This window comes from Mauremys reevesii, linkage group 11 (assembly GCF_016161935.1).
Source record: "Mauremys reevesii isolate NIE-2019 linkage group 11, ASM1616193v1, whole genome shotgun sequence".
NCBI lineage: Eukaryota > Metazoa > Chordata > Testudines > Geoemydidae > Mauremys > Mauremys reevesii.
The window spans coordinates 19,178,286-19,201,941 of NC_052633.1; the positions used below are offsets into that span (position 1 = coordinate 19,178,286).

At 40.8% G+C, this 23,656-nt stretch overlaps 2 protein-coding genes across 5 annotated transcripts in view; one reads left to right on the forward strand and one right to left on the reverse strand.

The window, feature by feature from the left end:
* The first annotated feature begins 78 nt into the window (after positions 1–78).
* LOC120374649 (alpha-aspartyl dipeptidase-like) lies at positions 79–14,113 on the forward strand. Its single transcript, XM_039494631.1, has 8 exons — positions 79–238; positions 1,780–1,868; positions 2,707–2,781; positions 5,235–5,314; positions 9,451–9,624; positions 11,616–11,675; positions 12,972–13,054; positions 13,928–14,113. Exons 1-8 carry the CDS (start codon positions 138–140, stop codon positions 14,004–14,006), a joined length of 741 nt encoding a protein of 246 aa, XP_039350565.1. The 5' UTR covers positions 79–137; the 3' UTR covers positions 14,007–14,113.
* A 989-nt stretch (positions 14,114–15,102) lies between these two features.
* NBEAL1 (neurobeachin like 1) overlaps positions 15,103–23,656 on the reverse strand; it is a 150,224-nt gene continuing 141,670 nt past the window's right edge. For all 4 annotated transcript variants that reach the window (XM_039494373.1, XM_039494374.1, XM_039494371.1 and 1 more), the window contains one exon: positions 15,103–22,224. In XM_039494373.1, the coding sequence (XP_039350307.1) occupies positions 22,123–22,224 (102 nt within the window). In that variant the 3' untranslated portion in view covers positions 15,103–22,122. The remainder of the gene's footprint in view (positions 22,225–23,656) is intronic.

Genomic DNA, 23,656 nt, shown 5'->3' on the forward strand with positions numbered 1-23,656 from the left:
GACTCGGCGCGCGCGGAGAGCCGCAGAGCCCGAGGGGAGGGGCCGGTAGCCCCGCCCTCCACCGGGGCCGAGGTCAGGGCGGGGCCGCGCGCCGGCTTCCGCCCCTGCTCAGCGGCGCTTTACACCCGCCTGCGCTGATGGGGCCCCCTAGGCGGCTGCTGCTGGTGTCCAACTCCAGCCTGCGCGGCGGAGGGTACCTGGGCCACTGCCAGCAGCAAGTCCGGAGCTTCTTGGGGCAGTAGGTGCCGGCGCCCGCCACCCCGCCGGGGCAGTAGGGTGATCAGCGAGCAAGTGTGAAAAACCCGGGGCGGGGCGGGGGGGGAAAATAGGAGCCTATATAAGACAAAGACCCCAAAATCGGGACTGTCCCTATAAAATGGGGACATCTGGTCACCCCCTAGGAGGCGGCTCTGCTCTCGTGACTTGTGCTGGGCACTGCCCGGACAAGCCTTCAGCCAGACTCCGCTGCCCCACCGGGCTAGTGCCTGCGGCGTGTGCAGAGCCAGGGGGCAGCTTGTGCCTCCCCCCCCCCCCAAGTGCTGCCCGAGACGTGGTGCCTGCTGGCGCCCGCCAAGAGCTGGAGGGAGGCGCGTGTGCTGGCCTGGGCCAGTGGCCCGAGCGAGCGGAGAGTCTGTGCCTACTCTGCAGTGCCTCCCTCTCGCGAGACCCCCGGGCAGGGCTTCCAGTGCTGCCTGTTCTTTAGTCCTGTGCCCAGACAACCAGCAGCACCTTCCAGTTGTACACCAACGCAGGTGCTTTTCAAAGCTGCTGCCACCGGTGTTTGGATGCCCAGTTCCCGATCATTTAAATAGGAATGGGGTTGCCCAGATCCCCTGGGCAGTTTTGAAAAATTCCAGCTTAAATGCCTGTGTCTGAACTAGGGTGTAAACTCATGGCAGCCGCCTCTCTCTGTCTGCTAAGCACAGACGGGGTGTGCTGCCCTGTGCACTTCATAATGGTATAGATCAGTCTTGGATGCTCTAGCGAAGAGAACATAGTGGTTACATTTTAAGCAGATGTATCAAACAATGTGCTGTAGAGTGTGTGTGCGTATGGGGCAGGGAGGAAGGGCTCCCTGGACCATGAGGCACGGCTGGATTTCTGGTATAGACAGTGATGCATTGGGACTGTGGCCCTTCTAGGGCCCTATGTAGGGTCCTGGACCAGAGACTGGTATACTGAGAAATAATGCTGCAGTATTTAGTTTTCAGAGAAATTCGTAGGGCTGAACACAGGCTGATAGAAATGGGAGTGTAAATCACGTGTCACACAGCAGGCATAAGTTAGTCACAGCCTGGACTTTATTCATTTTTAAAAGATTGTTAGTACCCATTATCAGCATTGTCACTGAAGATGATTTGATGATGTTCAGGTCTTTGGAAATCAGATGTTGTGGGTGAGGGAAGTAGAAAAAGCAAACAGTTTTTTTTTTGTTTTTTTTTTAATAAAAGGAAGGAAGAGGAGGGCTACTTTATCTTAGGCCTTCTTAAAACCTCTTCTTGGTTGTATCAGGAAAAGCAACCCTTCCCTTTCGCTCCGTTAGCGTGCAACTTTATGTCCACTCAGCAATATGAAGCTTTCATCACCACTTGTGATCTCTGCATTTAACTCCAACTTGTTAGGTCACAAGGAAAATTTAAATGGGGGTAGGGGACAGAGAGAGAAACCAAGTAGGTTAAACTTTGGGTCTGCTGTTACAACTAGTTAAGCCCATATAACAAAGCTGATGAAGCCCAAACTGTTTGCCCAAGTTGTGATCATGTTATCTGTCCTTCCTAGGAAGGTGAAGAGAGTTTTGTTTATTCCCTACGCTCTTCATGATCGAGATGCCTATGCCAAGACTGCAAGAGAGAAGTTTGAAAGTTTAGGTAAGACAGCATCCTGCTTATGGACCTGGAGTTTCTGTAAGGGAGGGAGGGGGAAATCAACATGGTGACTGATAAAAATATTTTGCATGAACTTTAGTTCAGTGTTTTTTTTCTGGTGAACAGACATGCGAGCTTTTTCACGGGGCCAGTATCCAGGATTAGAGGCTGTTGCATGACTTCTATATCTGTCTAACTGGTGTACAAGATCTAGTTAAACAATTCTGCCCTTCAAAAATAAAACAAAATCCCCCCTCAACAGATAACAGCAGATGTTATCTTTGAACTGTCCACAATGACACCTAACAGGCCACTTTCCTGTGTGTCTCCAGGTAACTGAAACCTCAACAATGTAATATGAATAGTTCATTTATTCATTCCAGTATGTCTTTGTCTGAATAGTGCAAATTATTCCTTGCCTTGCGTTTTGCACTGTATTGCCCAATCCTGTATTTCTGTTAGGGCTCTCTGGTAATTTCCACACTCTCTCTCTCATCATGCTTAGCATGAATAGTTTTGTCTACTCATCTTTAAAGTTTGCCAGCTTCCTCTTAATCTCCTTTTCCAGAACACCCATAAATCTATTTAACACCACCATTGCTATAACAATCCTGTGGTGCGCATACCTCTTAACCTTTTGCCAGGCTGAAATTGACCTCCTCCTTCTACCTCCTGCCTCCTAGCCAGCTTGTACTGTATGACAGTACTTTGCATCTCCACCCTGGCTGCTATGTGTCCTTAGTAGCTTCTTGTAAGAGGTTTTGGAAAATAGGTGAGACTTATATCTTATCTTTATTTAAATAGAAATGGCAAAGGTAGATAAACACATGTTTTCTTGTAGGATATGGGTTAGACAGTATTCATGAATCTTCAGATCCTGTAGAAGCTGTAAGGAAATCTGAAGCAATATTTATTGGTAAGTGTTAGTTTTTGGACCTTTTTTTCCCTTAAGTATAACATGGAAAAATTAGTGCAGTCTCACCCAACACTTATATAGGAGAAACGGGCCTGAAAGACCTGATTCTGTCCAAGAGGGCTAGTCATTAAAAACAACTCAGATAAGAAAACATTTCTAGTTCCCAGTGGCAATTAAGAGTTCCCTTTTTAATTAAGATTAGGAGTGTATATTGGGGTGGGGGCTACATGTTAAGACCTGATCTTGCAGAGACTTAGACATTTCACTGTTTATATTGTTGCGTGTCATATTGCATCTGAACAGTGAAAACTGACATCTGTTTCAGGGTCTCATGCTCTAGTGGAATGCTGAAATGTTGGGAATACAAAAATTCTATAAGGGTTTGATGTCTGTCTCAAGAGCTCTCAATTTAAAGAGAATTAATTATATTTGGAAAACCCTATAATTTAAGTCTAAACTCTGATTGGCCCTCCTAACAACATACTACACTGTCATGGCTTGGGTTGGACATCTAAACTAAAAATACACTTGAGGCAAAGGCAGAACAAAAAAGGTTAGTAACAGAATATTGCTTTAAAAAACCAAGAGAATCCAGGCTGTTTCCCATTTGATGGAGGCAGAAATAATAATGTGACTTGAATTCTTCTGGAGTTCAGGTACTGTGACTGAATGCATTTTCTACACCAACCCTTGCTGAGCATAACTTTAGACTATAGCCCATAAGGCTAGCTTGCCTTTATTACATTCTCTACCTTGCCTTCATTATATTCAGCACTAATGCAGGGAACTGACAGGCTTGTATCCTTGAAGACATTGGCTTCAGCAGTTAGCATGAGGCTTGAGGCCTATGAACTTTGGCACAGATACATGGCCCAAGAGTAACTCCTAAATTTTGGGGAACTGGAGAAAGAGTGTAAGGGGAATTTTGTCAATATTGACATCAGCCACCCACAGAAACATGAGCTAAACACCAGCTTTTGGAAAGTTCTGGAAAGAACATCCAACCACAAGAGTGCCATGGCAATGAATTGACATATATGGTATATGATAATAAATTAAAATGATTAATATACTAACCTATATAAGAAGGACACCTCAACATTAGTAGGATGAGGAAATACAAATAAGGAAGAGTGGAGAAACCCCTGAATATGCATTAGACACAATGGTGTCAGCGTAACCTATTGTAAAAGTTACCTCCCAGCTTGTGGGCTACATCTCTTCAGGGCCGCCGAGAGCGGGTTTGGGGCCCGGTGAAAAATTTTTTTTTCAGGCCCCCCAGCAAGGGTGGACTGGCTAAACAGGGCCGACGATGCCAGGGAAGCTGGGCCCTGGACCCCCTTCCGGACCGCCAGGCCCCAGTAATTTGTACTGGCTTCCTCCCGCCCTCCTCCCCCCATCAGCCCTGCATCTCTCGCCCACTGCCCCGGAGATGTACCAGAATGATGGCCACTGGTGATGAGGAGGAAGGTAACGATGAGGAAGATAATGGCTAACATTTCAGGTTGTTCTGCAAGAGATGTAGCGAGCATGGATACTCAGAGATAATACAGAAAGTACATCTATCTACCTTACTGAGTTGGAGGGTTTGACTGTGCTAAATGTATTTATTTGTAAATATAGAAGAGTTCCCAACTATATAATAATCTGAATAATACTGGGACTGAGCTTGGGACAAGAACCTGTCTATCCTCAAAGTGATAACTGAGGATTCTTAAGTAATCAATATAATTAATACATAATCTATGGATCAGGCTACAAGACCTAGTTTTCAATTTATTTGTAAATGCTTCAGAAAATGTTCTTGTTCTCCATAAGCGCACAAAGTGTAGTCAAATCATGAACCTTGACCAAGAGGGTCTAGTCTGCTTCTTGTACAGACATTAATAAACTTCTTCTAATCACGACTGTCCAGAGTGCAGTTGCTGCATTGGAATCAATTTGCCAATAGGGAATCTAGTTGTAGTCACAGCACTGAGCCCGCTAAATTCACCAAGCTTTAATAAAGACACTTCTCAGAGTGTTAAGTTCTTACCAGTTAGATCTGATTCTTGCCGCCTTCTCTAAATTCTTTGTCAGCATAGGAAGGAATGATCTTTTGTAGTTTGAATAAACAGAAAATTGAGTTTTGGATTCTTTCTCAGACATCAAATCTTCCTAAAAACTGGAATGAGATCACATCGCTATAGTATAGGATTGTGTTGAGACTAATAATTTAAAAACTTTACTCATGTGCATATTAGACTGGTATCTTCAATTACATTAGCTAGGGTAAATGTGACAGAGATTGTCTAGGGCATAAACTGATCCCCAGCTGAGGTCAGTATTCCTTTGAAGCAGCTAGCTCTATCTGCTGCTGCAGGCAGGATACCAACTAGATGGCCCATTGGGGTTTTCCAATCTGGCAATTCTTACAGTCTCAAATAAGGCAAAGCTACACTGTTTTCCTGCAGGTGGTGGAAACACATTTCGGCTCTTGAAAGCTCTTTATGACAACAGTCTGCTCCAGGAGATCAGGAAAAGAGTTCTTGAGGTAACCTAAATGATTCACAAACTAAATTACAAAGGACATGGATGGATATTGTTCGGTTTGTATTCCTTAGTGTTTGGAGAAGCTTTTTAAATTGCTTATACATGGTTGCTACACTTTAGAATACTATGGTTCAAGCCTGGAGGCTTTATGCAGGAATTACTGGGTGAAATGCTATGTCCTATGTTATACAAGCAATCAGACTAATGATTATAATGATCCTTTGTGGCCTTAACATTTTATTGATGTCCATATCTTCAACTGCAGACTCATAGCCACCTCAACAAAATTTAGTAACTCATGCTGTAATCTAGTAATAGCTGCCATATGTTTCTCCCAAGGATAAACCACCATCTCCCTACTTGAGTTAAATCAACCATTATCTCTCCTTTAAGAAACTCATGTGGGCAGAAAGAAGAGATGGACTGGCTCAGGATACAGGTAGCAGGAGAGAGACACTTGAAGGTCAAGTATCCATCTTGTCCACTATAAACACGATTGAAACAACCACTCCTTTCACATGTAATTTGACTTGGAAGGATTAGCTTTATCAATAAACATCCATTTCACCATACACACATAAACCAAACAAAAAATTAATCATCAAAATGTACAGGTATGCAAAGTAAGAAATGCTTGAGAACTTGTTTGTGTGATTTAAGGTTGTTTATTTTGTATATTTTTGACATGATGATACTGTGTTTAGCTGTTATAAAGCTTTAACTTTTTGAATTGCAACGTGTGTCATTAAATATTTTCTGACCCCTCTAATGTCCCGCAACTGTGAAAATGTAAATAGATAAAAATTGAAAAATACTCAAAACCCATAATTTTGTGCAACTGAAAATTTAAATTGAGAATGCTTAAAATAGATATCCATAGAAATGATTAAAAATAAAAATTGACTTCTGCCAAGCCCACATATAGTGTAGAGTAGATGCCAGATGCATGTACTTCAGATTCAAGCCAGTCCCCAAGAAGTGAGACTCTGTATCTTAGTACCAATCCCCCAAGTCCTCCAGCTCCCTTAGCTAGGCTTGGGTGCATGGACTCAGGCTTCTCAGCAGCAGAACATCAAGGAACTCTTCTCCCATGAAGAAACATAACTGTTTCATCTCTGACTTCAGACTAGTCTTTGTAATGCAAGATTTCTCAAACACTGCCTGGATGGGTTGACCAGGCCCAGGAAGACCAACTGACTAAAAGGACTGGCTGCCTGAAGACAAGCTCTGAGTAGAAGGGCTGGATCTGGCTGAAGACTCCTCAACCAACCCTGGTTTTGAGTTTATGGTATTCCTTTATTTTTGGATTTTAATACCCCATAAGAGACGGGAGTCAAGTTTGCTTTAGCCAGAGGGCCAAAGCGCCATGGCCCTAGCCCCTGTGAAAGGCAGCAGCCGGCTGTCAGAGACCCTGTGACTGGGTGAGTAGTGCCTCTTTGGGCCACAAGGCGATACCACTGAGGCAGGCCCTGTTGTACCCAACTACCCTTACTCATATTAGACTGATGCAGGATGTGAGTATGCAGCAAGTTGCCAGAACCTATGAGGGAAAATTGAAAAAATTGGTTTAGTCTGGAGAAGAGAAGACTGAGGGGGGACATAAGTTTTCAAGTACATAAAAGGCTGTTACAAGGAGATAGGTGAAAAATTGTTCTCTTTAACCTCCGAGGATAGGAAAAGAAGCAACAAGCTTAACTTGCAGCAAGGGTTGGACATTAGGAAAAACTTCCCGTGAGGGTGGTTAAGCACAGGAAAAAATTGCCTAGGGAGGTTGTGGAATCTCCATCATTGGAAATTTTTTAAGAGCAGGTTAGACAAACACCTGTCAGGGATGGTTTAGATCAGGAGCGTCCAAACTTACTGACCCTCCGAGACACATACACACAGAATCTCCCTCACGGAGCTCTCATCAAATACCGCTGACTTGGGCCATATTAATGATGTGGCTGAGAGTAAGGGTACGTCCATACTACCCGCCCGGGCCGACGGGTAGCGATCGACTTCTCGGAGTTCGATATATCGCGTCTCATCTAGACGCGATATATCAAACTCCAAACGCGCTCCCGTTGACTCCGGAACTCCACCACCGCGAACGGCAGTGGTGGAGTCGACGGGGGAGCCGCAGACTTCGATCCCGCGCGGTGAGGACGGGTAAGTAGTTCGAGCTAAGGTACTTCGATTTCAGCTACGCTATTCGCGTAGCTGAACTTGCGTACCTTTTTTCGAACCCCCCCCCCCCGCCCCCCGTGTAGACTAGGCCTAATTGAGCAACTGCTTTCAACCCAGCAAAAATAGCTACCTAGCAAATTGCTTGGATCCGTCAGTTGATCTCTGATGCTGCACAGCTTCTAGTACATTTGAGGTACACTTAACATCTCTACTGAAGACATGCAGGAAGAAGCTACAGATTTCCACACTATTTGGGGTGGTTTACTGCAGTCCACACAGATGAAGCCTGGGTGATTGCGGATATGAGCTATGGTATTATGTTGATCCAAATAGCCTCATCGGAATGCTTCCTACACCAAGCTCTTTCTGTTAAGAAAATTCCTGACACTCCACACCAGGTCCTTGTTAGAACAAGGAGCTGTTTTAAAAGGTCTAACATTCTCCGTGCCTTGCATTGGTCTGGTGGCATAAGCTCCCTTGAACTATTCCTTTTTACCTTCAGAGCTACTTCACTTCAGCGTGAAGTTGGTAGCTTGACTCTTCCCTGAATTATTGGCACCTTCCCCTTGCTGGTACTTTTGGTAACCCATCTTGGGTGGCACACTTAGCCCACATTAGCTAACATCTCTGGGCACAAATGAACTCAATTCTTTCCTTCCCGGGTGGAACACAAATATTGTCTGTGCAGAGCAGTAGTATTGAGAAAGAAAACTTGGCCATTGCTCTTCTCAAATGTGAAGAGGAGGGTGGCGTTGTTCCCCTTTGTCTTGAAGTCTGGAGGAACTGAGTAGCCAGTTGGAAGCCAGCACAAACTCAAAATTGGCATTCGAGAGAACATGAGACCCAGCTGCTGGCCTGTCTTCTTGATGACACTTTCAAAGGGAAGGGGTGAATCAACACCTCAAACTAGATGCTGTTGATGTGACAAAGCTGACTGGAACTGTAAGAAACTGAAAGTTGTGGCCTTTTGAAAAGAGCTTTTTACTGATACTCTAGGCAGGAACTCAGCAGTCTACTATCAAAAAGAGAACCAGGCTTTAGTTGTGAAAACCTTGACGTTCTCAGCAATTTTGTACACTTATCTCTGTGAATCAAAGGCCAGATTTGTAAAGGTATTTAGTGCCTAACTCCCATTTGAAATCAGTCTGATTGGGAGCGTATATACTTTCAAAGATATGGTCCTAAGTAAAGTAGTGATTTAAAAACCAATACACAGTAACCACTTGCCTCTCCATTCAAACCAGCATGAAACATTTTTCCAGCAGGGACCTTCGATAGTGAACATATCTCAAATTCTGTACTTGCATTATAACAATATTAACTTTTCAGAACTTCAGATGGTATGGTTAGGATTGCAGCACTCAGCTCACAGGTTGTTTAGATTGATGTATCTCCACGGACTTCACTGGAACTATGCAGATTTACACCACCAGAGGATCTGGCAACCTTACCTGTGTTTAGGGGTAGAAGTCTTGGGGCAAAATGGTCTTAGCCTCCAAAAGCACCAGCGACACCAAAAGTTTAGGCTATTTTGAACAGAATGAAAATGAATTCATAAAAATATAATAGACACACACTTGCTGTGCTGCCAACAGAAACAACCCCGGGACATGCTTGGTAAATAACACAAACAACGTAAGCATAATGTTGTCTAAGAATATGCATGTTTTCTCACCAGTGAGTATTGTCAGAACATATGCACTATCATTTCCTACAGAGTTTGACATGTTAAGGCACAGGATTGAGTTTATCTGGATTTAGTATCAGCTCTGCCTCAGAGTATGTAATTTTGAGGTAGTTACTTCACCTCAACTTTCCCCGTCTAGCATTAAAGATATTATAGTTGGGAAGTTTGACTTCACCAATTTTTTTATCTTACTTTTTACATCTCTTCTCTCAGACAGTTTCAAAAGGCATCTCTGGCATCAAGAACTGAGTTTCCTATTACAGTGCTGCTTTATCTTCCAGGATGGAATTCCATACATGGGGTCCAGTGCAGGAACTAACGTAGCTACTATCAGCATCAACACAACCAATGACATGCCAATCGTGTACCCACCTTCTCTGCAGGCCCTTGGATTGGTTCCTTTTAACATCAACCCCCACTACTTGGATCCAGATGTTAACAGCACTCACATGGGTGTAAGTAAAGTACCTCTCCGCCAGCTGCAGAGCTCGTACACTAAAGTATGAGTACAACGTGCATATGCTGTGACTTGTAAAGCTTGCTGCTGTCTAGCAGCTGCCTGCTGGAGTTGTCTGAAGTGTAAATGAAGCAAAGGAACCTTTGTTACTGCTAGCCTCCTCCTGGAAGGTTTTCCTTGGGAATGGGAAGGTTACTTGGCAACAGTATTACTGAGGTTGAACAAGTTTTGATGGCTAACTCAGGCCTTTTGATGACTAATACTGTTAATATTACTGTGATGTGTACTGCTTAGGTGGGCAGGGGAGAATACTAAAGGGCAAACTTAAAACAAACTTGAATAACGATACCTGCAGCATTGGGTAAAATGCAGTATTTCTGGAAAACTTTCAACATAGACTGTCTAACTTGCTGGTCCACTGTGACATTCCATCTAGAAATGTCTTGAGGCTTTATACACATCTACAGGAGTTTGCTTTTGAGACTTTCAGGTCAGGGTGGAGTGAAGGCCATCTAAGAACCCCTGGTTTATGGAACATGTAAGGGATATGGAAGTTACTACACCCACCCCAAGGCACTTCAGCAATAAACCTTAAGTTCTCAAATAAAGTGAGCTCAGATTGTAAATGGAATTCAGAGGGGAAAATATAACATCAAATATAGAGTCCATATACATAGACTAAGGTGCAGAGCTGTGCATTTAGGTCTACTCAGTAAGAAGCTAGGATAATTTAAAGTGTAATAGCTGAACAAACTACCTATAATTTGCAACTACACCGCTACCTCGATATAACGCTGTCCTTGGGAGCCAAAAAATCTTACCACGTTATAGGTGAAACTGCATTATATCGAACTTGCTTTGATCCATCGGAGTGCGCAGCCCTCCCCGGAGTGCTGCTTTACCACATTATATCCGAATTCGTGTTATATTGGGTCGCGTTATATCGAGGCAGAGGTGTAGTTAACTCCTAATAGCACAATTCCTGGAATTTTGCTCCTATGATACAAAGTACTTCAGCCTTTTATTTACAAGGATGGTATCCATCCGCACACAGGCAGTTTCTTGGAGACAATAAAAGATACTCTCCAGCTCAGAACCATGGAGAAATGGAGGACCCGGAACCAAACTTTTTAAATGTAGGTCTGTTTTAAGATGTGGATATACAGGTACAGTTAAATCAGTTTTGCAGGGAGAAAAAACTGGCTGCTGCTCTAGAGGCAAGCTAACAGTATTTCTTACTCAATTTTCTGCAGAACTTCTAGGAGGCAAAGCTCTGTGGAATATAAAATGCTTGTCTCTGCCCTTTGTGTTCCTCTGACCTTTTCATAAATCCTTCTGGCTTTCTTCTTTCCCTTTGTGTCCTTCTATCCCTTCTTTGCGCTTGCTTATTTCTGTCCCTCAGCTCACCAACAACTCCAAGGGAACGTGGTTACATGGCAGAGTTCTCCACCAAGGAAACCTGATTAGGGCTTTAAATGTCATTTCTATTAAGGAGAAATATGTAGCTAGTTCAGTGGTGGAAACCTTGTCCCCTTTCTCTGGAGACTCCTATCTCCTTCATTAAGAAATAACTTACAGACCTACCTCCAGAAGTATGAGGGACAGAGCGATATTTAATCAAATAGTTCCTTAACCTTAAAATAAATTGAAGTGGAACCTTTCTGGGTTTCCAAATTTAGATTTTTTTTGTTTGCTACATTTTAACAAAAGGTTAGTATTTGAGATACAGGGTGAACTCCTGGCTGCAGTAAAGTCAATCTTGCGATTGACTTCAGTATGGCCAATATTACATCCATAAGCTTCAAGGAAATGAAATTTTTCAGGTGGGAATGATACTTGCCTACCTCATAGGAACATTAGGAAACATTATCAAGTTAACATTTCTTGAAGTGCTTTGTGATATTTAGCTAGAAGTTTCTAAATTCTAGCTAAATATCATATAGCGGAAATTACTTAAACCTAGACTCACACTAGATCCTACTATTCCAGGAGACTCGTGCAGAGAGGATACTTCAGTATCATGAGGAACCAAACACCCCTCCAGTACTGGTGAGTAATACATCCCAATCAAACTCTCATCTCCAGAACTCAGTCATATGAATGGACCCTCTCCAATCAGGTATTGAATTTTAGATGTCTTAATCTTTCCCATAGGCTTTTCTATCCATCTTCTACCACAGAGACTTTTCACTGCTAGCTTCAACCTTGTTCAGGTTGCTCTAATTTGCATCCTGTATATTCAAGGCTTCTCGTTCTATGCAAGAAAGACCCTGTATGCAGCACTGCCTCTCTCTGCCATTAGCTGCAGAGAGTAGAGCAGTGGTGCCCAAACTCTTCCCGTCACACTCCCCTTACCAGTAATGGAATCTGACCATGCCCCCTTCCATTACAGCACAGTTGGCTCAGCAGAGGAGCTTAGGCTGAAGGCAGAACTGGGGCTAGAGGCAGAGTAGGGGACGGAGTGGACCTGAGGCTGGAGCTGGGGGCAAAGCATCCTTATCACTAAACACTTGTCATGACAACACACTGCTGTGTAGGAGGTCAGCATTCAGAGGTTTTCCATCCTAGCCAGCATACCCAATCCCTGCTGTCTGCGAAATACCTAGTTGTGGTTTCTAACAGACTCCACTGGTTGCTGTATGGCAATCTTGACAAACTAGACTTTGAGAATGATGGTAGTTAAAGCTAATGAAGGATCACAAGGAACCATTTTATTTCTCCTTCACGTGTTTTAAAGACACAGTGAACTGATTGTAGAAAGTGAAATCATCCTTGTAACACTAGCTATGATTTACCTACTTGTCCTAGTGCCTCCGTCTCTGAAGAAGTGCCATCCTTATTAGGCACAGGGGATGGAGTCAGCATATAGGCAGTAATTCCTGTCTGTGCCCAAACAGTGTATCTTGGGACTTGCCCATCTGAGACCATACGGTTCACTGTGAGAACTACTAGTTAAAATTAACACCAGGTTGCCAGAGATGAGTCAAATGCTTTAAGCGAGCTGAAATAAAATAACCCTTAAGGTAACTGGTGGTTAGATGCTCAATCAGAGATACTTTTTGTATTATCGCTATCTACCTTACTGAGTTAGTGTTTGTGACTGTGCTAAATTTATTAATAATACTTGTAAATTCAGAAGAGTTCCTATAGTGTGAGTGTTGCAACTGTGCACATCGAGAGTCCCAACTATATAATAATTTGAATAATACTAGGTCTGATCTTGGGACAAGAACCTGTCAATCCTCAGTGATAAATTCCCAGTTAAATTAAGAATTCCCAGTTAACTTGGATCTCTGGTTTTGGAGCGCAAATGACAGCTTGGGGTTTTATTTCTTGTCAATTCAGGGTTTGCGCGAAGGAACAATGTTACTAGTGGAAGGAGACAAAGCCACCCTGCAAGGAGTAACTGGAGCAAGGCTGTTTTTGAGGTATTCAATTTGCATTCAATTCTGTGCAGCTTTTAATCAAAGTTTGTGTTTTTCTTCAACAGCAGAAAGGATGATGATTGTGGGGTTAAGACACTGGACAGGGACTCTGAGATCTCAGTTCAGTTGCTAGCTCTGTTGGTTCTTCCTGTGTCAACCTACAGTAGGGGAGTCATTTAATTTCTTGCCTCCATTTCCCACCTGTAAAATGGGAATTCTTCCCTGCTTTGTGGGGATAGTTTGAGGTGGGCTGATATTGTAATAAAGGAGAACCACGGATAAAGCTAAAGTTTTGGTTGCATTTGTCCTTTATACTGTACCCTTGTGGGGTGTTACACCCATTCACAGTTACTGGGCTACAACGTGCCCTTTCAAAAATGAGTTGCAGCTGTGTGTACTGGTAAATGAGCCTTACTAGTTCAGGGCCTGATCCCATAGGGTATAGCTCCAGTGCAGCTCAAACTGGGGTGCTAAAAATAGCAGTGTACCTGTTCCAGCTTGGGCAGTCTTGAGAGTGCAAGCTGTAATGTTCACATTGCTACTTTTAGCATGCTAGCTTGAGGTGGCCTTCCCCAGGCTGGGAGACTCACTCCCAGCTATCTGTAGACACAGCAATCCTCACTTACTGGATGGTAATGGGTGCCAGACTGAGTCCTAAAAGCCTAAACTTGTAGTTCTTAGTCACATGAGGAAAAACTATGGATTGGAGTAATGGTGAAGGACTAGGCCATAAGATTCAATACCTAATAGCAAGTAGCCCAAGAGTTCCACATAGCTTCCAGGACCCAGATCTGATAGTAAAAGGAAGCAAAATAGACTGTTCACCTTTGTACTTTGACTGCCAAGTTTACAGCATGGTTCTTGTCTTCGGTCCAGAGGTGAGAAACCAACTGAACATGAGCCTGGAACAGATTTCAGTTTCCTTCTGACCGATAGCAACTCCCAGAAGCCCTGACCTTTCCTGCAGTGAAATACCAGATGCTAAAGGAAGATAGTGAAAGGAGGAGATCCCGGGTCTGGAAACAATACATTTTGTAAATAAAGCACGATTTAAAGAACTCATTACTCACCATTTTTATTTTTGTAGGAATTGACTAATCTCAAACATTACCTTGCAGCACTAGGGGAGAATACCCTCCTGAGGCTAGTTTATACAGGTTTAACCTCTGTAGTCTGGCACCCTCGGGACCTGACCGGTGCTGAACCAGAGAATTTGCCAAACCACAGGAGGTCTCCACAGGCATGGGAAGTAGGCGTGCGGGGGGTGCTGCAGCACCCCCAGGCTTTGCACTCAGCCGGCCGCTCCAATGCTGGCCTCAGGTCCTCCCCCTCTCTCCCAGAGCTTGAATGCCACGAATCAGCTGTTCACAGCGCTTTGCAAGCACTGAGAGGGGGGAGGAGAAGTTGGTAAGTGTGGGGCCGTCGGCGTGCAAGAGGAAGAGGCAGAGGGGGCAGCTTGGCACCGGTGGATGCTCTGCACCCACTAATTTTTCTCTGTGGGTGCTCCAGCCCTGGAGGACCCACGGAGTTAGCGCCTATGCTGGACCACGGATGTTGACGGACCAGAGAGTGCCAGATTAGAGCGATTCAAGCTGTAGTATGGATTTAGTAGTTTGTGTAGCGAATTGTGGGGGCACGAGAGAAAGCAGCTCCCTCTTCTCCCCTTAGCTGCTGAAATAAGGATTTGCCATGCAAGGGAGACTGAAATAGGATCACCAGAAACCTATATCCATCTGAAGATTTTATGGTTCTCCAGCCTTTCCTGACAGCACCTTACCTGGAAGCACAAAGACTCCCCTATTCACTTGCTTGCTGAAGGGAGATCTGCTCCTTCTTCACTAAAGGCCAGGAGGCCAGGTCACATCAGTTCATGCTGTCTAGCCTAGGTTTTTTCCTCCCACTTGTTATTCCCCCTCCAGAGCCTATTATTTATTACCTGTTTTAATAAAAAGTGCAACAGACTAGTAATGGTTCCTGTCTTAAATACACCAACCCTCTTGGTATAGTTATAAATACCTGGACCACACCATGAAAAAAGCACAGAGAAATCATACATTTGATTATTATTTATTTTCTCCAGCCCCAGCTGTTATATACAAAGCTAATTTAATAATCATTATGTACAAAATAAGTGTGCATTTAAAAATTTAGATTACAAATTTGCAAATACTAGAAAAAGTGCAAAATTTTAAAACATCTTCCATCATGCTGTACAGAAACAAATCCAACATTAGCCAATATACACACTTAAAATTATTAGAACTTAGCCATTGGAACATAATACATATTAAAATAAGACAAACAGTATGTACGAAATCGTAAAAGCACCCAGAAGGGATGAAGGTATTGCACAGAATACTAACAGCAAATTCATTACACTGCTAGAAGGTTATTAGTGTTGAATATATCTAGTTTCAACTAACTAAAATTTGACTTTATTTAAAGGCATTTTTGGCATTAAATCCATTTGTAATCATATAATTGCACAATCATAATTACTAGAATTAAGAGATGGTTAATTGTCACACTATAAATAAGGCTTAGTGTTCTCTTTCCACCAAAAGTTATAGCGATTTAAGCAAATGCTGAGGCACATCTTAGTGAGTTTCATTTTCCACTCTTAAAACTCCTTAAGAAAACTTTGTTTTAAGTAGCAGCACTATCTCCAAGAAATTGATCAGAGAGGGTGGCTTTTTACAGACAGCATGGCTCTAACCCTTCACTGAGCAATGCCTGGACTGCTCCTGCAGAGCTCATTACAGGAGCAGAACACAAAGCGAACTTTCACTACTTGAGTCCTTACAATTACTTTCTTTAAGTTAGGATACCACTGAACACAGCTTTTGTTAATGACTAAAGAAAATCTCCTAGTTAGATGCACATGGGATTTCTGGTTTTAAGGGTTTGTTTCTAGGCAAATTATGGTTTCAGTTTAGGAATAAAAATTCATTATTGGCATTTGAAAATTGTCCTTGTTATATTAAAAAAAATTGGCCTCTGCCACTCCCTCCCCACTGGCAAATTTTATTGGATATTTAATCTCGCTCTCTTGCTTGGGTGAGGTCATAGTTTAAAACTGGAAACCCTGTATCTACCCTCACCCCATGGTTGGGAACTATGATTGGAACAGGAGACCCTCCCTGCCCAGCATTTTGGAAGGATGGCTAGAAATAGCGGACAGTTTGCAGTGTCGGAAAGAGCCAGTACGATTTCTATACACTAGTAGCAAGACCCCATAGAGCAGTCAGATTTGAGCACCAGAAATGTCTAAGAATCCAGATGGGAGCAACACATGAATAGAGCTAGAGGAACTGGGTTCTGAGGATAGACTGAAATAACTATATATGCACAGTTTGGCAATTAAATATAGGATGTGAAAGACTTAGGTATCAAACAGAAAGAAAACATCCCCAGTGTCCAAGGGAATACAGCTCAGTGTGGGAGAAGAAATTGAACAAAGGGAAGTCTAGATTAAATATCAGCAATAGTTCCTCAAGCATCAGGTTTATTAGACTGTAGAACTATTTTCCAAGAGTAGAAATGGAAACCCTAGCACCTGACACATTTAAGCTACACCAAGCACTCTACGTTTAGTGTAAGGAACAATTCTGGACTGTCACCTTGGGATAGACAAAATAGACCTTTTAGGTTATCTTGCTTTCTTGTACTCAGTCCCGAGGTCAGTGATGCTAAGGTGCTTAGGCTCCAACGGAAGGGGTCAACCCTATTATACTATCTGTACAGCTCCCGCTACCTAGTTTGAATTGCAGTAGCCTGGCAGGAGACTGCAGACCTTTGGAAGAGTGGAATAACAAGGGGTATTAGAAGAGGTGAGGAATATAGAGTGAAACTGGGTTCCTCAGAATGCATGGACTCACCCACTGAACTCCCTGCCTGTATTGCCTCAGATGTGGGCATCCAGAGAGGCTATGTACAGATGGCTATTAGAAAACTCTACCACCAAAACAAGGGAGGAAGTTCACCTTTGTAATACTGAATGCAACTCTTGAGATTCAGCAGAAGAAATGATTTTAAAACTACATCTATAAATCATTACAGTTTGTCACGGGAGCACTTGATTAAGTACCTTCCTGGTACTTACATCTCAGACTTGTGGATCTTAATTATTTGTTACATAGCCACCCATGACTGCACTTCTACAAAGAATGACAAACTCAATAAAATGGATTAAAAATAGCCCAGTTTGCACCATTACTGCATAGCAGTATCGTGAAGTGTAAATGATCTAAGAACAACCTCTTTTAAAAACTTCTTAACCCTCTTAATACTTAGCTTGTGTAGAACTATTAACATTTCAGCATATAGTTAGTTCATTCTGTTAATCAAATCTGAGACTGAAGATTTGTTCAAGATTCCTGATTTGTAGAATTTAATCTGATGTTTAGAGAATCTATATGCCCAATCCTCTGAACATTAACAGATATACTGCTCACAACTGCAAGTCACTCCATTGCTGTCACAGTAGTAAGCTCAATGAGCTGGTTCAAGAAAGCATTCCCCTTCAGGACAACACTTGAGTGCTTTCCAGAATTAGGGCCTTCAGCTGGTTCACAGGATTAGGCCTAATAGTATATTTAATAAAGAGTCTTAGCATTTCCTCCAAATAAAAGATCAGATTTTTAAAAGAAAAGAAAAAAATGTAACCTAGTCTCAAACTCTCTACAGTACTGCAGTCCATACACAAACATACTTCTTCAAAAAGTAACCTACAAGATGAAATCTTTTTCTAGTGGATGATAGCTATATATGGAATCTCAAGTAAGAACATTTAAAGATAATGGGCAGGATTTTCGTAAGAGCCTGAGGGAGTTAGATGGCCAACACCCACTGAATTCCATTAAATCACAACCATCTTAACCCAGAGTAATGGGAGATCACTCACTGGCTATCCCTTCCTAGATTGTGGGGTTTATTTTTTTTAAACGGGGCGGAATACTATTGTTTTAATCCTTTGCATTACAAGAGAACTCTGTTTTTAAGACATTAAAGAGGCTCTTTATCAAAACAGTCAATTCAGTAGGCTACTTAAAAGCCCATATGACATTTAAATTTAAAAATTTATAACAATATTTGTAGTTAAAGCAGGTATTGAAGAAAAGCTTTGCTTAGATGAATATCTAGATTAATCAAAGATCTTACTGGTGCTTTCTGAATTAAGATTCCCCCCCCTCCACAAATATTTTAAATAAGAGGAAAAAGATTGTTTAAACAGGGTTTTTTTGTGTGTGTGCTGGTGGTGGGAAGATAGGTGGATGATGGAAAAGATAAAGTTTCAAAGATTGCATAAGGTGAGTATGATACACAGAAAATAAAGAATACGCTGATGCAATATTACCCACGTGTTTTTTTTAACCTTAACTTGGACAATGAGCGTATAACTCTTTGAATGCTGGCATTTCCCCAATGAACACTTAGTATGATATTAGATAACATTCTCCCCAGTACATAAAAATAAGACAACCAAAAAGAATTACCACCACTGAGGCTTGCAGCATAAATGGATAACATTGATAATCTAACACAAATTTTATTGGAAACAAAATTATTCTAAGCACTTCCCCAAACTGTAAGTGGAAGTTACTGAATACTGCTAACTGGTGAATCCAGTTTATTAATTACTAGGCGGAGATGAGCCAATATTCAGCTTTTTTTTTAAAAAACAAACAAACATATGTTTACAGTGCTGACTTAGCTTTTCTTTTAAGTCCACCTCACAGGTAAGCTATATTTTTTAGTTTCCATAGATATCACTGTGGCCTCCAATGGTTAAACAAAAGACAAGAACACCTACAAAAGGGACTTTAAAAATTCTTAGTGTTATAAAGCAACTGTGTATTCAGACTAGCCTGATCTGAATTCATAGTCAGAACTGCATCATGTCACAGCTTTACTTTCTAAAACAAAGTTAAATAAATAAATCGTAGTGTAAAAAGACTAAAGAGAACTTGTATTTTGAGAACTACTTTCCCTCTCCGAGAAGAACAGAGGGGATGGTATCCAAGAGCACTATTAGCTTGAAGAGTCATCAAAAGTAAAAATGTAAATCTTAGAAGAAGTGCAGTGCACTAATTCAGTGTCCACTGCTCAATGTGGACTGCAAACCAGCCACAACCTATAAAACCACAAAAAAATGGTATAATTAATTCAAGAAAAATTGAAAGAAAATAAGTTAAACAAAAACAAGTGGAACACCAGGTAAATTCTTCCTTACTTATAGCTCTCACATACACACTGCATCTTTTATTTACAGCTTCCTTTTACAGATTAAGCAAAGTATAGTGCTGCTTGCAGATAGACATTGTTGAGCAGTTGAGAAAACTGACTGCTGCTGGTGCATGAAAAGACGACAAATTGGAATTTAAGTAGCACCTTTCATTCTCAAGGGATCAGATGCTCAGCTATGGCCAATCTGCACAAAATGCAAGTAGTGTGTAAATGTGATTTAACACTCACCTTTGTACTCCCATGATCTTGCTGCTGCTTTGCGCAGGGTTGGTCCCTTAGCGCCAAGACAGAGCATTATGAGGGCAGCTCTAATTTATACCAGTAGCTAACATTTGTGAGGCTTAACGAATTTCAGTTTGTAAAGCACTGAAATCCTTGGATTAAAGTGTTATATATTCAGATTATCATTATTATAATACAAATGCCCGCATCTCTCCAATTTCTGAACCTACATTACATTTTGTGGAGGTTGACCAGTTTCCCTGATTTTCTTCCATGGATACAAATGCTAAAATGTTCACCAGTTCAAAAATTAAAACTTTTGCATAAAATACCTAATACGAATAAAGATGCTTTCAAAAACTCACATGTGAACCTCTCTGTACAAATGACAACAGAAAGACTTATGTTCTGGCCAAGCATTACGCAGAACATTAACTTACTAAATTTCTCCACTTTGATTCTGCTAGTTTTAAAAAATTCCAAATATACACATTTAAGATCTTAAATGTACAGTTGTAAAACCATCACCACAGTACCCTCAAGCAAATTCATTTGAAAATTCAATATAATCCCACTTAACTATAATAAAATCACACATTCAAAACTGTGATTCTTCTAAACTTCTGTCTCAATAACTCTTCAAAATCTCTTACTTTTGAAATTACAATAGACAAACCTACTTCACATTCACATACACTTAATACTTCCAGAGTATCCTTGCTATTGTTATTGTATCAGTAACTAGTTAATATTTTTTTCCATGTAGACTTTCTTCCCATGTCCATAACTCAATGCAAAGTGGGGAGGTGAGGGGGAGAGGGAGTGAGTGACAGAGAGAAATGGGGTTAAATATCATACTGACAAGTGCCACAGAGAAATGTTTCCATTTCCACATAAATTCCAGATGATTTGATCTGTCACAGTGATTAGTGTTACAGTTATACATAATCTCATTTAATTTGTTCACTGATCAGATATAACAATGTAATAATTGATATAATTTGAAAGTAACGGTTAAAACAAGCAACACAATTCTTTTTAGATTAGTTAGTAATAAGGTCATTAAAATATTCAGTGTATAAAAGCATGATATAGGATCATTATTTTCTTTATGAAATTAAGAATGGGATGTTGGTTTAAGAAAAAATGTGTCTTGGAAAAAGTGATTACTACTTCTATAGACTATCAAGAAATATTGCACTAAAATGAATGAAATTAGATTATACTGTATGGGGTGCCTCGGTAGTTCAACAACTCCCCAGTGGTAGGGGAAATCAGGCAATATTTAGAAAAGATACAACACATACTTCCATAAGTAATAAAATAAGGAAGAAGAGGGGAGAGGTGTCTGAGAAGTATTAACTAAATCAATTCTGTATCTGCATTGGCTACAGAGACATCTTGTTTTCAATTATTACCACTTCCACAAACGATGTAAGGGAACAATATTTTCCTCTATTTATATAGTCATATTCCCACCTAAAAATTTTTACCCTTTGCCCTGAAGGTAAAGTTTTCCCAAGAGTACTTGAGCTTTTGAGTACTATTTTTGTTGTTTACCGTATATGCAGGGCTGTGATGTCTTCCTCTCCCACATATGCATATAGTACCTGGATTTTTCTACTGACTTTTCCAGCAACATGAATATGGCTAAACCAGGTTACTTGTCTGACAAATACAGAGCCAAGAAACAAGGTATGGTAAAGGTAAATTATGATGCAAAGTTTTTCAAGTGATCTTAATGTTGAAATTAGACATTTTGGTTTGCAGTAATTATGCTATTAATGAAGAACAACTCAATCTTGACAGACATGGAAATGTGATTCTCATTCCCTCTGTATTAATACGAGGCCTTAAAACATGCAAGGGATTTCTAAATGTGTGTGTTGCTTTGCCAAACAACATAAAGAATGCTCTGCAGCAAATATTCACCCTACCCCAATTCCTACCAGGTTATAATTCATTGTTGTACGTCAGTTAAACAATTTCTGACAATCAAGTAGTGCCATTGAGGTGCTCCCTGCAGAACATTCTCAAAGGGATTCTCTCAGGAGCCATGCAATAGAGGATTATTAATAATCATTTACAGTAGTACACAGCAAGCTGATTGGTCTGAAGAATATATTTGAGGTCATAACTCTCAACTGTCTCAATTTTATCAGTATATCTGCAATTGAAGGAATTTTAAGTTTATGATCCTGGAATTACAAAGATGTAAGATGAGAATGGGATGTTTTCCTTGAATTTGAGTTAATATCTTCCAAGCAAGAGAGGAATATCTAGCATTATTCACCTGTATATGATATCATTTGTGTTTTAATGCACTTAGAGGTCTTTCTCTGAAACTCAGTTCCAGCACATAATCTTGAAAGAGTTCTTCTGCTACCAAATCAATGTGATTAGGAAAAAAGCAATAAAAGCAATTGTGGGCTAATTTGCATGTGTGCATATGTAAATTACTGTACCTCTACCATATGTTGGTCTTCAACTGACTGTCAAGGACAAGTCCCTGAAACACTCATCAGAAAGTTGAGAGATATGTTTAGAGTGACCAAAAGACTAAACAAATTTCTGGAATCCATGAGAGAATTCAGGAGCAGCAATCACTTGGAATCTTGAGTGTTATATTCAGTCTCTCCCGATGAAATCTGGCTGAGCCGTTTGCTTGATCCCCACAGCTTTCGGGAAAGCTGACCTGAGCGCATCTGTTTAAAGTAATCCAGAGAAACAAAAGGAGGGGGAAGGGATAAGGTGGATAAATTAAAAAAGGAACTTCAGATGCTGATTCTGGAGAAGTGCAGACAATACAAGGTACTGCACAAACACAAAATTATACCAACAGAAATTATTTCAGACAAACAAACAAAAAAGGTAACATTTTGGGATGATTCTTCGATTGGCACGAAAGAACAAAAAGACAAATGTTGATCATTATCTTTTCCACTTTTGAACAGTTAAAGGGACACTGTCAGGCAAGATAGGTCTAATATTTTACCTACTTTAAAATTGTTCTTATTTTGTGGGGAGTGGGTTCTGGATTCTAAATTGCTATTTTGTTAAAAAGAAAAAATGATTGCCAAGTGGAAATGAACAAAATTAGTAGGAAGAGCATTTTATTTTAAGAGGGAATTACTAGAAATGAAGAGTAAAGATAATTAAAAAGGGTACTTGACAATGTCCTGTAAGTGATGGACTACTGCAGGGCAGCGATGGCAAAATGGGAGAAAGAGATAGAGAGGAGTTCTCATGATGCCAAATTTCTAGACTTCCACTGATCCTGGGTGAAGTGTTCAGTGCAAGAATTATTAAACAAATGTAATCTACAGTGAATATTCCATAAATAAAGACATGTAATAAGCTGTTAACAGTGACAAGTAACCAAAGGCAATGTTAAATCATGGATTTAGTGAATTTGTATGATATTTGAATATCGGACAGTATTCTGTCAGAAACTGTTTTAATTAACTTCATAACTACCAGACCTGGGATTGACCAGTGGTGATCCTATTCTGGCAATAGACCAGAATATGAAATCCCCTATGGTTAAAGAAAATCATCCTTTAATGGCACAAAGTTCAGAAAAAGTTTCTCATCATAAGTCTGGCACTTTGTAACTATATATTGAGTGTCAGCTCAAACAGGGAATGATCCTGCAGACTTCTGCAGTGTTCTAAGCAACTATATGGTTTTCTAAACCAGAACACAAATTCATTATACTCCATCTCTGATTATACTGTCAAACATAAAGGCAAAAGATCAACCTTAGTCTCAACAGCATTTTACAATTCTGTTTAATAGAATATGTAGAAAGAACCTCCTTTTGTTCTAAGGCTAAATATAGTATCACCACTGAAGCCCAACTCCTAACAGAGAGTACCTTCTGTAGGAGGAATTTGAAAGTCCTTAATTTCTTATCTCCATATTTTACTTGTCAAACAAAAAAGTTAATACCTTTTAAACACAATAAAATGATTTTTACAAATCAGAGGAAACAGGAAAATATGGAATAAATGTTGTCCCTACCATTATTGTTTTTTAATCTGTTTATACAGATATTAATCCTCCAAATGCTCTGAATTATAAACTGAACACACTGATAAAGCTTGTGGAAAAACCTGCATATCCTTAGGAGGAATC

Excerpts from the sequence above, each read along its gene's own strand:
- LOC120374649 (XM_039494631.1), top strand. The coding sequence starts at position 138 with ATGGGGCCCCCTAGGCGGCTGCTGCTGGTGTCCAACTCCAGCCTGCGC. Across the intron at positions 5,315-9,450 it reads TCAGGAAAAGAGTTCTTGAG|GATGGAATTCCATACATGGG; the intron begins GTAACCTAAATG and ends TTTATCTTCCAG. Across the intron at positions 13,055-13,927 it reads GGAGCAAGGCTGTTTTTGAG|AGGTGAGAAACCAACTGAAC; the intron begins GTATTCAATTTG and ends TCTTCGGTCCAG.